General features: G+C 49.2%; 1 protein-coding gene across 3 annotated transcripts in view; it reads left to right on the plus strand.

Annotated features, from left to right (window-relative positions):
* Positions 1-18,009, plus strand: part of KATNIP (katanin interacting protein) — a 229,835-nt gene that overhangs the window by 53,398 nt on the left and 158,428 nt on the right. For all 3 annotated transcript variants that reach the window (XM_019988190.2, XM_070779846.1, XM_070779845.1), the window contains 2 exons: positions 6,438-6,514; positions 15,905-16,074. In XM_019988190.2, the coding sequence (XP_019843749.2) occupies positions 6,438-6,514; positions 15,905-16,074 (247 nt within the window). The remainder of the gene's footprint in view (positions 1-6,437; positions 6,515-15,904; positions 16,075-18,009) is intronic.

Raw genomic sequence — 18,009 nt, forward strand, 5'->3', positions numbered from 1 at the left:
TAGTTCCCCGACCAGGGATCGAATCCAGGCCCCCTGCACTGACAGCACAGAGTCTTAGCCACTGGACCAGAGGGAAAGTCCCCAGACTGTTTAGTTTTCAAATCTCAGCTCAAACATCTTATTTATTCATTTAATGAGGGCTCATTGTGTGCCAGGCACTGTCCTAGGGGCTTAGAATACACAAAGCGATCAAAACAGTCTCTGCCTTCATGGAGAAGTGCAGGGGGAATGGCCTAGTAATAAGAGGCATGATGAATAAGATCAAGGAGAGTTTATATTAGTGAGGGTTTGGGAGTATGTGTGTGTGTGAGTGTGTGTGTATACATGGCTTGTAATTTTTAAAAATATTTGTTTTTTCCTGCATTGGGGTTTGGTTGATCTTTGTTGTGGCTCACAGACTCTTTAGTTGTGACACCCGGGCTCAGTCCTTGTGGCGTGTGGAATCTTAGTTCCCCAACCAGAGACTGAACCCCCATTCTCTGGATTGGAAGCTCGGCTTTTTAATCACTGGGCCACCAGGAAAGTCCCTGGAATTTTAAATAGGATGCCTGGGGAGGACGTCGCCAAGAAGGTAAGATCTGAGACCAGCCTTGAAGGAGATGAGGAATCTGGGTATTTACCCTGGGGAAGGATGGTGAGTCAAAGGCCCCTGGGTGGGTGGGCACAGGCTGGGTGTTTCGGGTACCGGAGTGATGAGGTGGTCAGAGACGTGGGTGGAGGCCCAGTGGGCGGGGCCTGGTGGCCGCTGGGAACCCCCGCAGAGTCCAGAGTAGAGAAGTGAAATGATTCGGCTTCCCTTTCATCAGGACTCCTGGGCTGTCGCAGGGAGGATGGACAGCAGCGGGGAGGGCAGGAGGGGGAGGACAGTGAGGAGTCCTGAACCGGCGCGGTAGCAAGGAGGTGGGGAGAAGTGGTCAGATTAGGGAATAAGTGGTATTTTTCACATGATGCTGATGGATTGGACCTGGAGTGGGAAAGTGAGTGAGTGAGTAAGTGAGGCTTTCAGGATGACTCCCAAAGATTTGAGCCTGGCCATGCCCTCAGAAGCCTCCCCAGTCCCCTCCTTCAGATCCCTGGCATCACATTTGATACACTTTTGTTATAATCCCTTGGGGCTTCTGTGGTAACTCAGCTGGTAAAGAATCTGCCTGCAATGCTGGAGACTGCTGTTCAATTTCTGGGTTGGGAAGAAACCCTGGAGGAAGGCATGGCAACTCCAGGATTATGGTCTGGAGAATCCCATGGACAGAGCAGCCCGGCAGGTTACAGTCCACAGGGTCGCAAAGAGTCGGACACGACTGAGCCACTATTCACAGCACAGCATAGTCAATTGTCTCCTTTCTGTGGCCTCAGATGCCCTTGGGAATCTGATGAAAATGATGGACTCTCTTCCTAGAAAAATACCCTTATGCATTCAACTGAATGGGTGTCCCCAGACCCAGACCCCACTGCGGGCCATTCCCTAAATTATAGACCCCTGGCCAGTGTGTTGCTTGACTGAGCGCATGACAGCAGGGGCTGCCATTCACATCCCTCAGAACCGGAATGCGAGGTGGAGTTGTAAGGATCAGCCCCTGACTGAGGGTTGGGTGCAGACAAGCTGGGATCTGGCTACCCACTGGGTTGAAGTTTTTGTTAAATCCTCATTGCATAGGTAACAGCCACACAGTAAACACTTGATCAACATTTGCTAAAAGATGATGATGATAAACTTGGTACTTTACAAGGTTCTGCTGTGTTTGTAGGATGTCTGATGTGTGTGCGTGCTCAGTCATGTCCGATTCTCTGCCAATTCATGGGCTGCAGCCAGCCAGGGTTCTCTGTCCATGGGATTTTCCAGGCAAGAGTACTGGAGTGGGTTGCCATTTCCTACTCCAGGGGGAAGGCTTAAATATTAATTAATACTCACTCACTCTCACATTCCACGTTCTATAGCCTGAGAAATAAAGCCTCAGCAAAGTGAAATATGCCGTGCCAGGAAGAGAGGTGTCTGGCATCTGACCAGGGTGAGAGTTAACTGATGGGCACTGGTCATCCTCAGCGGTTACCATCACGGAGTTGGACAATGTGGAAGCTGAGACTGGGGCCCAGGGCTCCAGGCTTCCCACATGATGGTTGGTTCCCCCACTTCCGCACAGTTCTACATTCCAGAAATTTATAATCCAGCTAAGGAATCAGTAATAAGAAGAAAGAAAAGGATCCTTAATGATTTCCACTTTTATTCTTAGAGTAGATCTGCAAGGTAGACCTTATTAACATCCCCTTTTTACAGACAAGGAAACAGAGGCTCAGAGAAGGTAAGTAGCAGAGTTCAGGGCTCCCCTCCAGGTCTCCAAATCCCCAGATAATGAGTGAGCAATAGATATAGTTAAAGGCTTACAACGTAGCACTTAATTATATACGATTTCACCCTGTATTGTGTGTAACTTAATACTAATTGCAGGGTTTCAGACTGAGCTGAAGTGAGAGGGGGGTGAGAATGGCAGAGGAAGCCTGCATGGAGACTTGGGGAGCTGAGCTGGGCCTTGGAGAGGATCTGGGGGGAGCCGCAAGGGGAAGGGAATCGAATAATTAGGGCATCAGGACAGCAGTGAGCTGGGTGGGGTGGGGCGGGGCTAAGATAGTACTATTTAAATACTGAGAACTACCCAGGTGCCAGATTCCATGCTGCGGCCTTCTTATTGTTATTGCATCCAACTCACCTTCGATCCTGAGTTGTTGTTGCTGTTTAATCACTAATTCGTGTCTGTGACCCCATGCACTGTAGCCCGCCAGGCTCCTCTGTCCATGGGGTTTCCCAGGCAAGCATATTGGAGTGGGTAGCCATTCCCTTCTCCAGTGGATCTTCCCAGATCAGGGATGGACCCTGTGTCTCCTACACTGGCAGGTGGATTTTTTTTTTTTTTTGACCACTGAGTCACCAGGGAAGCCTATGAGGGAAAGACAGATCCAACCAGACAGGTGCTATTGTTACCTCCATTTGACAGAAACAAGTAGCACTGTTGTGACTTGAAGCTGTGTCTCCCAGGTGACGCGACTGGTAAAGAACCCACCTGGCAATGTAGGAGGTGTAAGAGATGTGGGTTTGATCCCTGGATCAGGAAAATCCCCTGGAGAGGGGAATGGCAACCCCCTCCAGTATTCTTGCCTAGGAAATCCCAGGGATGGAGGAGCCTGGCAGGCTACAGTCCATAAAGTCGCAAAGAGTTGGGCTCAAGTTAGCGACTGAGCGTGCAACCCACACGGGACTCCAAAGCTCACATTCTTCACAGCTCAAGTTCAATGCTGACCTGATTAGAGGTGGGCATATTGTGAGTAATGAGGAGTAAACAGGGCTGGTCCAGGGCCTCGCTGGCAAAGTGTGGCCCATGGGCATTGCCTGGGAGCTTGTTACAGGTGTCAGCTTGGGCCCCTGAATCAGAGCCTCGCTTTCCACACAGTCTCAGGTTATTTACACACGCATCAGCATTTGAGAAACATGGGGTTGATGAGAAGTTTTGCTGGCTCTGTGCCTGAGCTCTTCAAATCTTTCCAATGACATCTCCCTCCTGGCAGAGGCGAATAAATGTATTCCCGGAGGTGAAAACCCAGGGCAGCCCACCCCGAGCTGCGATCTCTTTGAAGTCTCATATTTCACCTAAAAATGTCATTGAATATTTCATTCCGTACCATAATATATCAGTGGCCATTTTAATTTCTCAAAATAGTTATGTAAATTACCATGGAGTAGGATCCATGTTTCCGGAAGGCGCATGGGATGGATTTCCTTGTATCTTAAATGGGGTGGTAATAACCACTTCAAGGGTTGCCGCGAAGATCAAAGGAGAATCATGTATATGGAAATGCTGCGTCAACTGTCTGCCTCGTACACACGTTGTTCTGAAAAAGGAACTGAGAATCCTCTCCAGACCCCATATCGTGCAACCTACCAGCTCTCCTGAGGTCACGGTGCTTTCCTCACAGTCAAAATGAGGCAGGACTCCGTCCAGGGAGGACCAAGGAAAGTCTCTGGGCTTCTCAGGAAGCCAGGGAAATAGGAATAGGAACACCTATTGCTAGTTTGTTTAAATTTCTTATGATTTCAGAGTATCATCCTTTCTTATTATTCTTCACTTCCTGATTGGCCAGATTAGCTAGCCTGAAAAACCCCAGGAAAACTCGGAGGCTTCAGAGACTCAGGGTGAAAGAAAAGACGGGAATCCAGCATCCTCTCCCCAGGTGGCTCAGAGAGGGGGGAGCCTGAGAGGAAAAGTGGGGGGCAACAGGGAAAGAAGGAAGCAGACAGCCACAGCCTAGGGTCCTTCCTGCAGGAAAAGGAGTGAGAAGGGGGCTGGGCTGTCAGCGCTGGACTGGCAGGGACCCGTTTCCTCGGAATCGGAAGGAGACGGGAAGGCAGAGGGAGAAAGGCACAGACAGCTGAGATGGAGAGAGACAGCGACCATCCACGCCCAAGGCCAAGGAAGAAGGGCAGCCAGAGAAGGCGCGGGAGGGGCGGAGCCTCGTTCAGAACCTCGGAAGCTAGAGGGGGAGAACTTGAGGAACGGATGAGTGGGAACAGCTCCCCGTGGCCCCGGATCAATGGAAAAGGATGAAGTTGAAAAGAGCTATCATATTTGCTTAAGGAGGTTATGGGTCACCCTTGGGAAGAGTTCTGGTAGATTAATGGGGTGCAAGGCAGATTTTGAGAAGCTAAGAAGAGAATGATGGAAATTCTCTTTTTTTTCTTCTCCCCATGATAATCGTTAGGATTTTCACACAAATTGTGTTTCTATTACAAGCGTCTCACTTGCCATTTAACATTTAATCCGTCTGACTTGTGGCTAGAATGAAGCCTACACTGTCTCTTTAGTTAAGAAGTTAAGTTAGTTAAGAAGCATAGAAGATGGCAAAGCATTGTTTACAGTATGACCCTACTTTCATTTAAAAGAATGTGTGTGTGTGTTTATAAATATGGATATATGTATGTTACAAGCAAAGAAAAGCATCTAGTGGAATATGTATCGAATCAGAGTGGAGGTTTTACTGGTGTTACGTATGTCGCTGCATTCATTTGTTTTTGGCTGCGCACGGTCTTTCTTGCTGCTTGTGGGATTTCTCTAGTTCCCTCGAATGGGGGCTGCTCTTGGCTGGGGTGTACGAGCTTCTCCCTGCGGTGGCTTCTCTTGTTGCGGAGCACAGGCTCTAGGTTTATGGGCTTCAGGGGCTGTGGCACACGGGCTTGGTTACTCCTGGACATGTGAACTCTTCCCAGACCAGGGATTGAACCCGTGACCCCTGTATCGCCAGGCAGATTCTTATCCACCTCACCACTAGGGAGGTCCGTATGTCACTTTTAATATTTATAGTTTATTATACATTTACTATCCCCCCATAGGGCTGTAAAAATCTTTAATAGAGATAATCTTTATCTCTAATGATCAGGCCATGGTAACGACTTATATAATTCTATTGGCTGCAAATGACAGAAACTCAGTTGAAACAAAATAACGTTAGGGTCATTGCTAAGTTGTCCAGACACTTCTTCAGGCACGGGTGGATCCAGGGGCTCAAATTATGTCATTAGGACTCTCGGTCTTTGCATCGCTGGGATTTGCTGTCTTCTTTCTTGACTTCGTTCTCAGGCATTGCCAAGCCTGCATCTCGTTACCTTAGCACCCGAGTGGAAAGAGAGTAGCTTTTCCCCAGGAGTATCAGTAAAGTCCTTGGGCTGACTTTCAAGGGCCAGGCTCAGGCTGAGGCTCATCCCCTGACCAGTGGATCCTTGCGGCCAGGGGAAGTACTGTGTTGATGGGCGAGACCAAGGTCAAGGTATGTGACCCAAGCGCAGACCAAAGGAACTTTCAAGGGCATCTAAGGAAGCCAGCGAACTGGGAAAAGGGACTGAACAGTTCCCCCAAAGAAATCCAGAGTTCTGTGACCAGAAGGGGAAGCAGAAAACCACGAACATCTGCTTCAAAGGAATCTTCACTCTCTGTATCGTATATTTTTGTAATGACTGAGTTGTTTATAATAAGCATGCATTTCTTTCACAGTGGCAAGAAAAAAAAAATGAGATTTCTCTCTCAAACAACTGATTTGGGTTCCATCTGGTTAGGGCAATAGAGATCACCAAATCACGAGCATGGAGAAAACAGTAAAGCCCAAATCTTCTCAGAGTCCTTGATTTTATTAGGGCATGGGAGGAATGAACAGTGAGGCTGGGGAATCAAATCACCCTTCTCCTTTTCGTAGACTGTTAGTTGCGTATGTTCTAGATCCACTGGGCCGTCAGACAGTCTCTGGGGCTCTGGGTCGCCAGGGTGATGCGCCCAGGGAGCCGGGCCTTCGTCAAGGTCAGCCTCTGCCTCTCGGCCTCCCGTGGGGCGTGTGCTGTACCTGGGCCTCAGTAAACGCTCCCCTGCATTCCGACATCACACCGCTCTGTTTCTTCATTTCAGGGTTACACTAAGGACATGGTGACAGACTTTGATGAGAAGCACGATGAGTATTTAATATTGCTCCAGCAGAGGAACCGGTAAGATGCAGCCGCCCGACAGCAGCCCTGATATTAACCAAATCAAAAGCCTATTTAGAGTTATTAACAGCGTGCAGGCTCGGTTTCACATCGGAACGGGCTGCAGTCGCCCTCCACACAGAGGCTTGGAATAATATCTGCCATCCCAGTTCCTATTTCTCCATTCATTGATTTAATCGCATCTTTCGATTGAGCTGTAGCAAACCGTCGGACGTGTGGGGCCCGCTTCTCGTCTCCGTGCCTCCGTTCTGGGAGAAGCTGGGTTTGTTAAGAAAAGCTAGAATTTGGCAGGGCCGGTGTGTGAATAACCTAGCCTGTGATCTCACAGGCTTTGAAGGTCCCTGGAAATCTGAGCCTATAATCATGCCTTGTTATGTAAAGGGGGAGTCCTTTTACACTTGTGTTTGAAGTTGGTCAATGTCGTTTAAAGCTGTCAGTCCTGATTTGACTCTGGAGTGCCGGTTCTCATAAAAAACCTGCAGCCCGATGCCATGTGTACTGAGGTCAAAGCTTGTGGTCTGGCTGGAGAGTATTATGTTCTCCAGGCCTTTGCAAGGCTATGCAAGTTCACCTGCAGTTCATTGTGGTTTGTCTTCAGGCCCTGGAACCTTGGGGAAAGCTGGGTTTGCAAACTTAGATGCTAGGAGGGGTCAGGCAGTGAGTGAAGCTAGCTCGGTGGGGACAGTGGGTGCCTGGAACTCTCACGGGCCCAGGGGTTCATATCCTCCAAGGAGACAGGAGACACTGAAAATCTGGACTTGTGTGGTGAAATATCCTGAGTTTTAAAATGTTGGTGTGTACATGCTAAGAAGCTTCAGTTGTGTCCAGCTCTTTGCGACCCTATGGATTGTAGACTGCCAGGCTCCCCTGTCCATGGGATTCTCCAGGCAAGAAAAATGGAGTGGGTTGCCATGCCCCCCTCCAGGGGATCTTCCTGACCCAGGGATCGAACCTGCATCTCTTGGGTCTCTTGCATTGGCAGGCAGATTCTTTACCCCTAGCACCACCTGGAAACCCCTACAAGATGTTGGTAATGAATTCAAATCAAAGCGCAAGACAGACAGAAGGATACTACAGCTCCACACCCCCCAGATCTGCAGGAGCGGGAAGGACAGGGGAACTTATTTGGGACTTTGTGCTTTGGGGCTGGCTGTGCTTGGGGTCTTGTAGGCAAGAGTCTGGGGGTTGTTATTCTGAATATGAATTCAGCCCTTGTCTGGTGGGCTGGATTCCGAGTACTTGTCAGCTGGGGCCCTGGAGGCGTGTTGCACGGGGAGAGCTTTTAATGTACAGGATTGCCCCATGTGTTGTAGGAGTTTAGCGTCCCTGCCTACCTGTCCTCTTACTAAATGTCACTAAGACCTCCAGTATCTATGACGACGAGACCTGCCCCCATTCCAGATGCCTGCAAGCAAGGCAATCCTGCCCCTAGTAGAGCACCTTTGAATAGATAAACTCTCCAAGACCAGCCAGAAATGCCAGGCAACATCCCATGTGCCCAGCTGCTCTGTGCTCATCTCCCTCCGTCCCAGGGGCAACCTCAAACCCAGGCTTGCGCTGATTAGACCAATGTGGGTTTTTATCATCCTTAATGCCGGGGCACAGAATGTTTTTATTCAGTTTCTGGCAGGCTGGATGGTGCCACCGAACACCTGGGTGATCATTGAATCGTATACACGTGACTTGTCTGGGAGGAGAGTGTCATAGTTCCTCATGAGCAAATGGCTTCTCATTAATCGAGGGATCAATACGTGTGTGATCAAAGAGGCGCCGGCCAATAGCATAGCTGAGAAGAGCTAGAGAGGAGGTCGCAGCACAAAGGCAGTTAAAAAATATGTCAGAATGAAGCTGCCATAAGATTTGGGAGATGAGTTTGTCACCGAGAGGGAGCTGGCTTGATGACAGGGAATTAGAAAGTAAAGCTAGAAACGCCTCCAAATGGAGACATATGCAGAGTGGGAGTGCCCTGGAGCTGGCCTCAGATCAAGCCTGAAGAGGCACCTTTGCTGAAGTGCCAGCTGTGTGGCAGGCAGCTTGCCCCCATCCTCTCGTTTTATCCACACACTGCCCGATAAGGCAGTTATTTCACCAGTTTTACAGATGAGGAAGTGGAGACCAGGACAGCAAGCATTTGCCCAGTGTCATGCACCCAGGAAGTGGTGGAGCTGGGCCCTACATTTTTTTTTTTTTTCAGCCGTGCCACGCAGCATGTGGGATCTTAGTTCCCAGACCAGGGATTGAATCTGCGCCTCCTGTGGTGGAAATACAGAGTCCTAACCACTGGACCACCAGCAAAGTCTCCGTACTTTCTTATTTACGTTTTGTTTGACGCTGTCATCAGTAATCCAGGGGAGAGAAATCTGCCAGGGTTGCCAGTGGCTCTAAGTTCACTATGGAGGGGTTTTGTAGGGGTAAACTGAAATTGAGTTGGAAATCTACTTATAAGACTGGGTAGAGTGGGAAGGAGGTTCAAGAGGGAGGGTACATATACACGTGTATATAGATCTATACATATAGATACGTACACATATAGCTGATTCACTTTGCAGCGCAGGAGAAACTCAGACAACATTGTAAAGCAATTATACACCAATTTAAAAAACGACTGGGTTGAAAACCAGCCTCTGAGCCTTTTTAAAACTTTTTTTTTTCTACGTGGACCATTTTTAAAGTCTTTACTGAATTTGTTACAACGCTGCTTCTGCTTTTTGTTTTGGTTTTTTGACCACAAGGCATGTGGGATCTTAACTCTTCAACCAGCGATCAAACCCTCACCCCCTGCATTGGAAGGTGAAATTGTGACTACTGGACCACCAGGGAAATCCCAGCCTCTGAACTTCATATTGGGCACAGAAGGAGGTGAAAACCCAGTCTGCATACTGGGTTGCCTGTGACCCAAGAAGGGGGTGTGTAATCACTGGGCTGAGTTCTTAGAGACCTGTCCGGAACACAGCTACCCACAAAATGCTGATCAGGTTTTTCTTTTATTCTTCCAGCAGGATTCCACTGAGTACCTTCTCAGTACCTGCCACGAGTACTAAGGAGAACATTGCAATGAGGGAGACACAGGCAGCCTTAGTCAGTGCTCCTCTGCTCTAAGGGACAGGAACCCAGAGTAAATGACTTTAAACAGTGAAACTTATTGCCTTGCAAAATAAACAAATCTGGGATGATATTCGGGCTTCAGGCATAGTTGGATCCAGGTACTCAAAGTGGGTCACTGCAATCAGTCACTCTCCATCTCTCAGTTCTGTTTTCTCTCCTTGGAACCACCTCACAAAGGTACCTCCCTCAGAGAGGCCAAGGCAGTCCCCGGAAACCCACTGACATCCTACCTCTAGAGGAAGAAAACACATCTTTCTTAATAGTTCCAGCCCATCCTCACTCAAAAGTCCTGAGTTTCCATCCATGAGCCAACCACCGCCCTGAGCCTGGTGGGGTGGCAGAGTCTGCCTGGCCCCTCCTGGGCCACCCCATGAAGCTGGGCAAGGGTGTGAGTCTCGCTCAAACCACGTGGAGTAAGGGGAGGAAGGGGGCAGTTCTCAAGGAGAATCTGAGCTGTGTTTGGAAGACGGGGGCGAGTGACTGGACAGGTGAAAAGGACAGGTGTCTGGCACACAGCCCTGGCCTTCGAGGAACTCCCTCCAGGTGAGCACAAGGCTACCCAGGACTGGGCCAGAAGGGGCAGAGAGTGATCGTGAGCTCCAGGAGAGGACCAGGGAGGGTGGGGGGATGCGGCAGCTCTTGTTGACCCGCGCACAACCCTCGCCCAGAGGATGCTTAGTGATTCTGCTCACTCGGCGTCCTCATGAAAGATGTAATCATGCCTAACAGGACCCACGAAAAAGCAGCCCAAATCATCAAAGGGCTGAGACAGGAGGAACAGTCAAGAGCTAACGGCTGAGCGGGGCTGTAATATACATGCTAGAGGGCGGCAGGTCTAAGATCTAAGAAGCCAGCAATGGTATTGTTTTTTTTTTTAAAAAAAAAGGTTGTTTGAGGGAAACTTACAGGAAAATGTACCCAATTGAGAGGTGAACCCACTGCCCCATGAGAAGATTTAGGCAGAAGGAAGAAAGGGGAGAACCAGCTCTGAGGGGGTCTTGCACAGACCAATCTCTGAGCTGGAGCTTCATCTGGCATCCCCTTCCATCCTCATGAGCTTAGACATCCTGGGTCTCATTTTACAGAAGAAGAGACAGGCCCCGGAGGTGTAGGGACTTGCCCATGAAAGCTGGGAAATGGCAGAGCCCCCAGCACGGAGCTCGGTCCTCTGCACCACGCCACCTCCGCCCACACAGATGGGGGCTGGTGACTTCCTAGAGGACAAATACTGGAGCTTGTGAGCCACTAGGTTCCAGGAGGAACGGCAGGCTCCTTGCACCGCTGTCCCCTGTCTCTCCATCCTTCAAGGCTTCATTCAAATGCCACTGCCTCCAAAAAGCCCTGCCTGGGAGCCACTGCTTCTCCTCTGCACTCTCCTTGTATGGAGCTCTGTGACGTGATGCCTAGTGAGGAGACAAGAAACGGCAGGATGACGTGGCAGGGAGATGAGCTCTGGAGCCTCATGGACCAGAATTTAAATCCCAGCCACTTCCTCGACTCTCTGACCTTGACAAGTACATCTATAAAACAGGCCAATGCCAGGATCTTAATTCCTGGGCCAGTGAAGGATTGAGCAGGACAAGGTGTTTGAGGGTCTGCAGTAAGCCCACCCATCCAAGTATGCATTCTCCACCATCATCGTCATCTTTTTGGTGATAAATATGTCTTCTTGAAAGTGAGCTGAGGGACTTCTCTGGGTGTTGTAGCGGCTGGGACTCCGCACTCCCGGTGCAGGGGGCCTGGGTTCGATCCCTGGTTCGGGAACTAGATTCCACATGCCACAACTAAGACCTGGCACAGCCAAATTAAAAAAAAAAGTGAGTGGACATCCAGATAATCCTTGGATGCCTGACACTTAGAGAGCCCCTCAGCTGACCCTGGGGTTTCCTGAGATCCAAAGGAGGCACGTGGCCAGCCCACAGTCACACAGCAGCAAGGCGCCTATAGACCAAGACAGCTGTTATAAGCCTGGTCATGAGCAGACCTGTGAGCAACGCGCTCCCTGCCCTTGGAGCTCAGCTAAGTCCTCTCCTCACCTGAACCCCTGCTTGTGCCCCGACCACCCATGTCAAGCATCTCACGTCCCCCGTCACAGCCCCTTGTGCCACCCTGTGCTCTAACTCAGTGTTTCCACTTCATCTTCTGTACAAAAGAGCTCTCTGCACAAGTGCCCCCGAAGGTCATCACGAGATAAGCAGAAACGATGCCTGCGACATGGTTAGATACCCGGGGGCTGGATTAGAATGCACATCCATGCCTTCTCTCTCCTGCTAGACCTTGAGTTCCAGAAATAGGTTCTGAGAGTATTCCTCACCTTTCCTTGCCCTCAGTACAGACCCCACACCCGGGGTGGGGGGCATGAAGGGAGAATGAACAGGCACGCAGATACTACACTGCAGTGTGAGGCAGGGAGACTTGTGACATGAAACGTACAGAATCTATAAGTCAGTGGTCCCAAACCCACTTTGGCACCAGGGACTGGTTCTGTGGAAGATGATTTTTCCGTGGGCCAGGTGAGGGGGATGGTCTCAGGGTGGTTCAAACACATTACACATATTGTGCTCTTTATTTCTAGTATCATTCCATCAGCTCTATCCTCAGGTCATCAGGCGTTAGGTCCCAGAGGCTGGGGACCCCTGAGCAAGTGCCTGGAGGCTCCATCTCCATCAGGGCAGGGGGCTGAATCTGATTTTCCTGAATCCCGGACACCAAAGGCAGTTTTTTATGCAAAGTAGGCTATCCATTAAAAAAAAAACACCCACTTTTCTTCGATGCCACGTGGGTATTCCTGATGCACTCAGCTGCAGTAGAGGAGTTCCTCTAGTGAGTCTTTTCACAGTCTGACTAATTATCTCCTCGTTTATCAGTTTCATAAATCCACATTTTCATAAATCAGTCTGCTTAAAGAGAGACCCACATGGAGCACCAGCCACAGAGCTTGGGTAGCAGGATGCCACGGCGACCATTCAGGAAGTATCAGGAGAAAAGGTGGTCTCTGAAAGGAAGTTGAGGCAGGCGCTGCTTGGCCAGGTGGTCAGATTTTTGCACCTGCCGACCATCTCAGGGTCTCTCGGGCCTGGGTTCCCTGCTCTCCCTCCCCGGGGATCACTGGTATCCACTGCGTCCTTTGATTGTTTGCGCCAGAGAGCGCAGCTACTGCCATGTTTGGAAACTGTCTCTTAGTTACTTGTGTTTTCCTTCTGTTTTATGCTGTTGCCCAACAATCAGGCATCTCCCAGGCTTCAGAGGCTGGCAAGAGATAAGCAGTCTGTAATGAATGTTCCTGCCACGATTGCCGAAAAGATGGATGTATCAACCGCCAAAGAAACATTTAAAAAAGCAAACAAAGAAATCACCCACAATGCCACCACCCTCCCTCAACAGCTGATTTAATTTTCACATTTATCACCTTCCACTCTGGGTCCCACAAACACACTTTTTTCCAACTTTGCGCTTATCGGCTAGGTACTGTTTTTATCCTGCCTTCTCGCCCCATCTCTGAACAGATCACAAACATCCCCCATGTTTCGACAGAATCTTCATAATTATAATAGCTACAAGAGATCTCCTTTTCCACTACCCTAGTGTGGGACATTCCGGTCGCTCTCGTGGTTTGGTTAGGACTGAATGCCGACTATTGTTCCTGATCAGAAACTATTTGCTGACTGAGCGAAGACCAAGTGCATCGCATGTTCTGTTTCCAGCCATGTCTAAGCTTGTCAGTTTCAGCTTGCTAGCTCTTGAAGTTGTCTTTGTTGTGGCGAAGATTCTGGAGCCACACTGCTTCAATTTGCATCCCAGCCTCACTGCCACACTAGCTGTGTGACCTCGGGCAAGTTACTTAACCTCTCTGTGCTCCAGTTTCCTTATCTATTAAATGAGGTTAAGAAAATTAATGACCCCATAGGGTTGTTGTACAGATTAAAGTCTTAATACAGTCAATCCTTATTCCACATTTGCAGATTTATCCACCCACTACAATATATTTGTAGCCCCTGAATCCACACTTCCAGTGCTTTTTAACAATCGGATACTGTGTGTGCATGCTCAGTAGCGTCTGACTCTGTGACCCCACGGACTGTAGCCCACCAGACTCCTCTGTCCATGGGATCTCCCAGGCAAGAATACTGGAACGGGTTGTCATTTCTTCCTCCAGGGGATCTTCCTGACCCAGGGATCAAACCCACATCTCCCGCATCTCCGCGTTGGCAGGTGAATTATCACTGTGCTGCCTGGGAAGCCCTTACCTTATACAGTAAAGTGTCCTTTTTCTGTTTTACTTAGTGTCCTGTTTTTTACATTTTTGTGTTTTTCAGCGGTGACTTCCCTGTTTAAACTGGTCCCTGGTATAAGGTTTAAGTGCAGCTGTCCCACGTTCTTAAGCCCAAGAAGGCTATGATGTCTCTTGTGGAGAAAATACACGTGTTAGTTAAGCTTCATTCAGTCATGAGTTGGAGTGCTGCCGGCATGAGTTCAGTGATACTGTATTAAGTATCAATATATATTAAATACTGGAGTGGGTAACCTTTCCCTTCTCCAGGGGGTCTTTCCAACCCAGGGATCGAACCCAGGTCTCCTGCATTGCAGGCAGTTTTTTTTTACCAGCTGAGCCACAAGAGCAGCCCAATATATTAAATAAGGTGCATTTAAACGGAAACACACATAAAGCAAGGTTTTATTTTGATCAGTTGATGAACACGTTGTGACCAGAGGCTCACAGGAACCAAATCCTGTATTTTGCCCTAGAAACAGTGGTTCAGTATTCACAAATTCAGTGTTTGCCTCAACTTTATAGAACTTATCTCAAACAATGGGAGTTGGCTCTAATTTAGAGGGGCTTCCCAGGTGGCGCTAGAGGTAAAGAACCCACCTGCCAATGCAGGCGATGTAAGAGATTCTGGTTCATTCCATCCCTGGGTCAGGAAGACCCCTTGGAGAAGGGCACGGCAACCCACTCCGGTATTTATGCCTGGAGAATCCCATGGACAGAGGCGCCTGGCAGACAAAAGTCCATGGGGTCACAAAGAGTCAGACACGACTGACGTGACTAAGCCCACACTGCACACAAAGCGTTTAGAACAGAGTTTGGCTTTCTACCTTTTATGGTTTTACCATTACTATTATATTTAAAAATATCTCTTTACTGGGTTGTGTCGGGGCATAGTTGCAACAGACAGGCTGCTCTAATTGTAGTGTGCAGACTCTAGAGCACATGGGCTCAGTCGTTGTGTGGCCAGGGGGCTTAGTTGTCCCGTGGCATGTGAGATCTTAGACCAGGGATCAAACCTGTGTTCCCTGCATTGGAAGTCGGATCCTTATCCAGTGGACTATCAGGGAAATCCCACTATTGTTTTTAAAAATTTACATTTTGCTGCTTTGGTAAGAACTTATTTAATCACTGAAGAGGATCCACTTTTTAATTTTTTTTTGCCACCATGGTTGTTTGTATTTCTCCTTCTGCGAAAAGAAATCTAGTTGGTGTAGGAGTGTGTGCAGGCATTTGTAAAGGCTCTGAAGGGTTTGACGTCAGATGGGAGCAATTCCGAAATGGGCATTGGGCACTGTCTATGGCAGGGACCCTCAGGAGTGGGGAAAGGACAAAGCCAAGGTGTGAGGTTGGACTCTGGAGAAAGATGAACAAGGAACCTGGCCACGCTCACGCCAAGCCCCTTTCAGGCAAAGGGTTTGATCATCACATCATTAATCTTGAACAAAGCCTGCACTGGTATATTTTTAAACTGCATCTGAATGTAAAATGATGACATTTGGGATATCAGGGGTGTTGGAGAACACATTTATGTCTTGAAGCCAAAAATCAGTCTGCCTGGCGTGATGGCAGCTGTTTTCTAATGTGAGGATGTGTTTCGTGAAATCTCTCACAGAGGCTTAGACCACATTTTGTTCCACGTGGAACAAAGTGCTGCTGTCCACCAAGGGGAGGTGCGTGACGTTGGGCTCACCCCAGGAAACCCAGGCCGTGTGCAGCAGCATGCACACACCTGCTTTTGCCCCTGTGCCACCATGGGGCAAGGGTGGTACCCGGGTTTTGGCTGAAGTACCTTTGAGCCTCAGAATGAAAGCAGAGCTCGCGGAGCCTCCCCCTCCCTGCTCCTCCATGTGCGTAATGGGCCTCTTAGGGCTGTTTATAGAGGAACAGCTGGGCGCCTGCCACCCAGCCTCTGATTAGAAACACTTGCCTGTCAGAGCGGCAGGTCCCTCCCCACACGGGGGTGGGCGGTGGCTCAGGCTCCTCGGATGAGACGCTGGTGATCGTTTCTCTTCCAGGATATTAAAGCATCTGAAAACCAAGGACCCCGTGCAGTTAAGGCTGGAGCACCTGGAACAGGGCTTCTCAGTCTATGTCAACGGGGCCAACTCTGAACTGAAGACGTCCCCTCGGAAAGCCGTCCACTCCGACTTTTCCAGAAGCGCCTCCCACACCGAGGGGACTCATGGTGAGCACAGTACTGCCAGGTCAGCACCAGCTCTGCTGACAAATGAGGGACGATGGAGCCACATCCCACGCACAGAAACCAGTGAGCCCGTGCAAGTTAACTCTGTCCACTTGGCCACAAAGAGACAGCATGAAAATGAGAGACAGAGAGAGAGAGCGATCCTTTTTTTCTTTTTTTTAAACCTCTTTTTAAACTAGTCTTGGCGTCCACTCCCACAGGGCAAAGGAGACCAGAGAAGTCAATTCCTGGCTTTTAACATTTCCTGGATCTCACGTACCAGTCGTTTAAGGAAAGGTCTAGGATAATTTTGGTGAGACCTGCTTTTCACTCACTGTGTCTTAACTTCAGTACCTAACCCCTGTGATAATTGATTCCACTGTTCAGGTCTGAATTCAGTTAATCCATACTCTGCAGACTTTAATCGGATTTCACGTATCTTATAATAAAAGGATACATGAAATAAAATCTGGAAGTGGAATAGGAGATGCCCGATCCAGCAGCTGGCCCCATACGGGCCCCCAGAATGATTTGGTGGTGGTTGGCAAGTCCCACGGACAGAGGAGGCTGGTGGGCCACAGTCCATAAAGAGGTCATAGAGAGTCGGACACGACTGAAGCAACTTAGCATGAATGAATGCAATGGCAGCACGTAGGAGTCAGACTGGGGCTTCCCAGGTGGCGAAGTGCCTGCCAACGCAGGAGACACGGGTTCGACCCCTGGGTAGGGAAGAGCCCCTGGAGTAGGAAATGGCGAAATCCCATGAACAGAGGAGCCTCGTGGGCTACAGTCCATGGCGCCGCAAAGAGTCGGACGTGACTGAGTGACTGAGCGTGCGCGCGCGCACACACACACACACACACACACACACACACACACACAGGAGTCAGACACAGTGTGGCCGTGTTGCTTCGGGGAAGCTGTTTGGTCTCACCGCACCTCTGTTTTTCTCATCTTTAACATGGGACCAATGAGTGCCAGAGTGCCTTTCAAGACTTGTCATTTTGTCTGAGAGCCCAGTGTGCTACTTACTTACGAGAAGAGGATTTGGAACAAGGCTGGGTTGGGTTCAAACCTTGTTCTGCTCCTTTCTAGCTCTGAGACCTCTGACAATTGGGTCCTCTCTGATCCTCAGTAAAATGGGAGTGATTACGCCCACCTTGCAGATTTCCCAGAAGGACTGAATGATAAGAAGTCTAAAGTGTCCAGCACACAATAATCTTTTTAAAAACTTTTTATTTTATATTGGAGTATAGCTGATTCACAGTGTTGTGATACTCTCAGGTGGACAGCAAAAGGAACTCAGCCATACATATCCATGTGTCCATTCTCCCCCAAACTCCCCTCCCATCCCGGCTGCCACATAACATTGAGCAGAGTTCCCCATAGCATACTATTCTTGATTTGTGTTCCAACTCATTGGCTCATAGGTATGTAAGATCCCAAGCCGTTAACAGGCAATAAAAATGAATACAACAAGGGGATAAAAGGAGAAAGTGGTGTCTTCAAACCTTCCCCAAGGAGAGCCACTGCATTTCAACCTGGAGTTTAGCATGAATTTCCTAGCCCCCAGGGCAAAGAGGGAAATGGGATGGACTCTCCTAGCTTTCACAGGGGAGAGTTAGGCTGACCTGCTGGTTAGGAGAAGCAGGACTTGCTAGGGTTCAGGGAAGGGCAGATAATGGGAGTTTCTGAATTTGGGTCCCTAGTAGTATGCTCAGTCATTCAACAGTTCTCTCCCCTCGCCCCTCCTTTGGCGGGCCTGTTGTGCGTGCTGTCCTGACCCGCTTCTGTATCTTAGAGATGCTCCTTTTGTGTGCAGACTTGCCCAGTTCAGCTGCCCACTGTTATACATACTGTCCCATAGCATGAGGGGCTGTGACTGACTCGCCATCCCTTGTTGTTGGGCATTTAGCTTGTTTTCTTTCTCTCTCTCTC

Source organism: Bos indicus, chromosome 25 (genome assembly GCF_029378745.1).
Source record: "Bos indicus isolate NIAB-ARS_2022 breed Sahiwal x Tharparkar chromosome 25, NIAB-ARS_B.indTharparkar_mat_pri_1.0, whole genome shotgun sequence".
NCBI lineage: Eukaryota > Metazoa > Chordata > Mammalia > Artiodactyla > Bovidae > Bos > Bos indicus.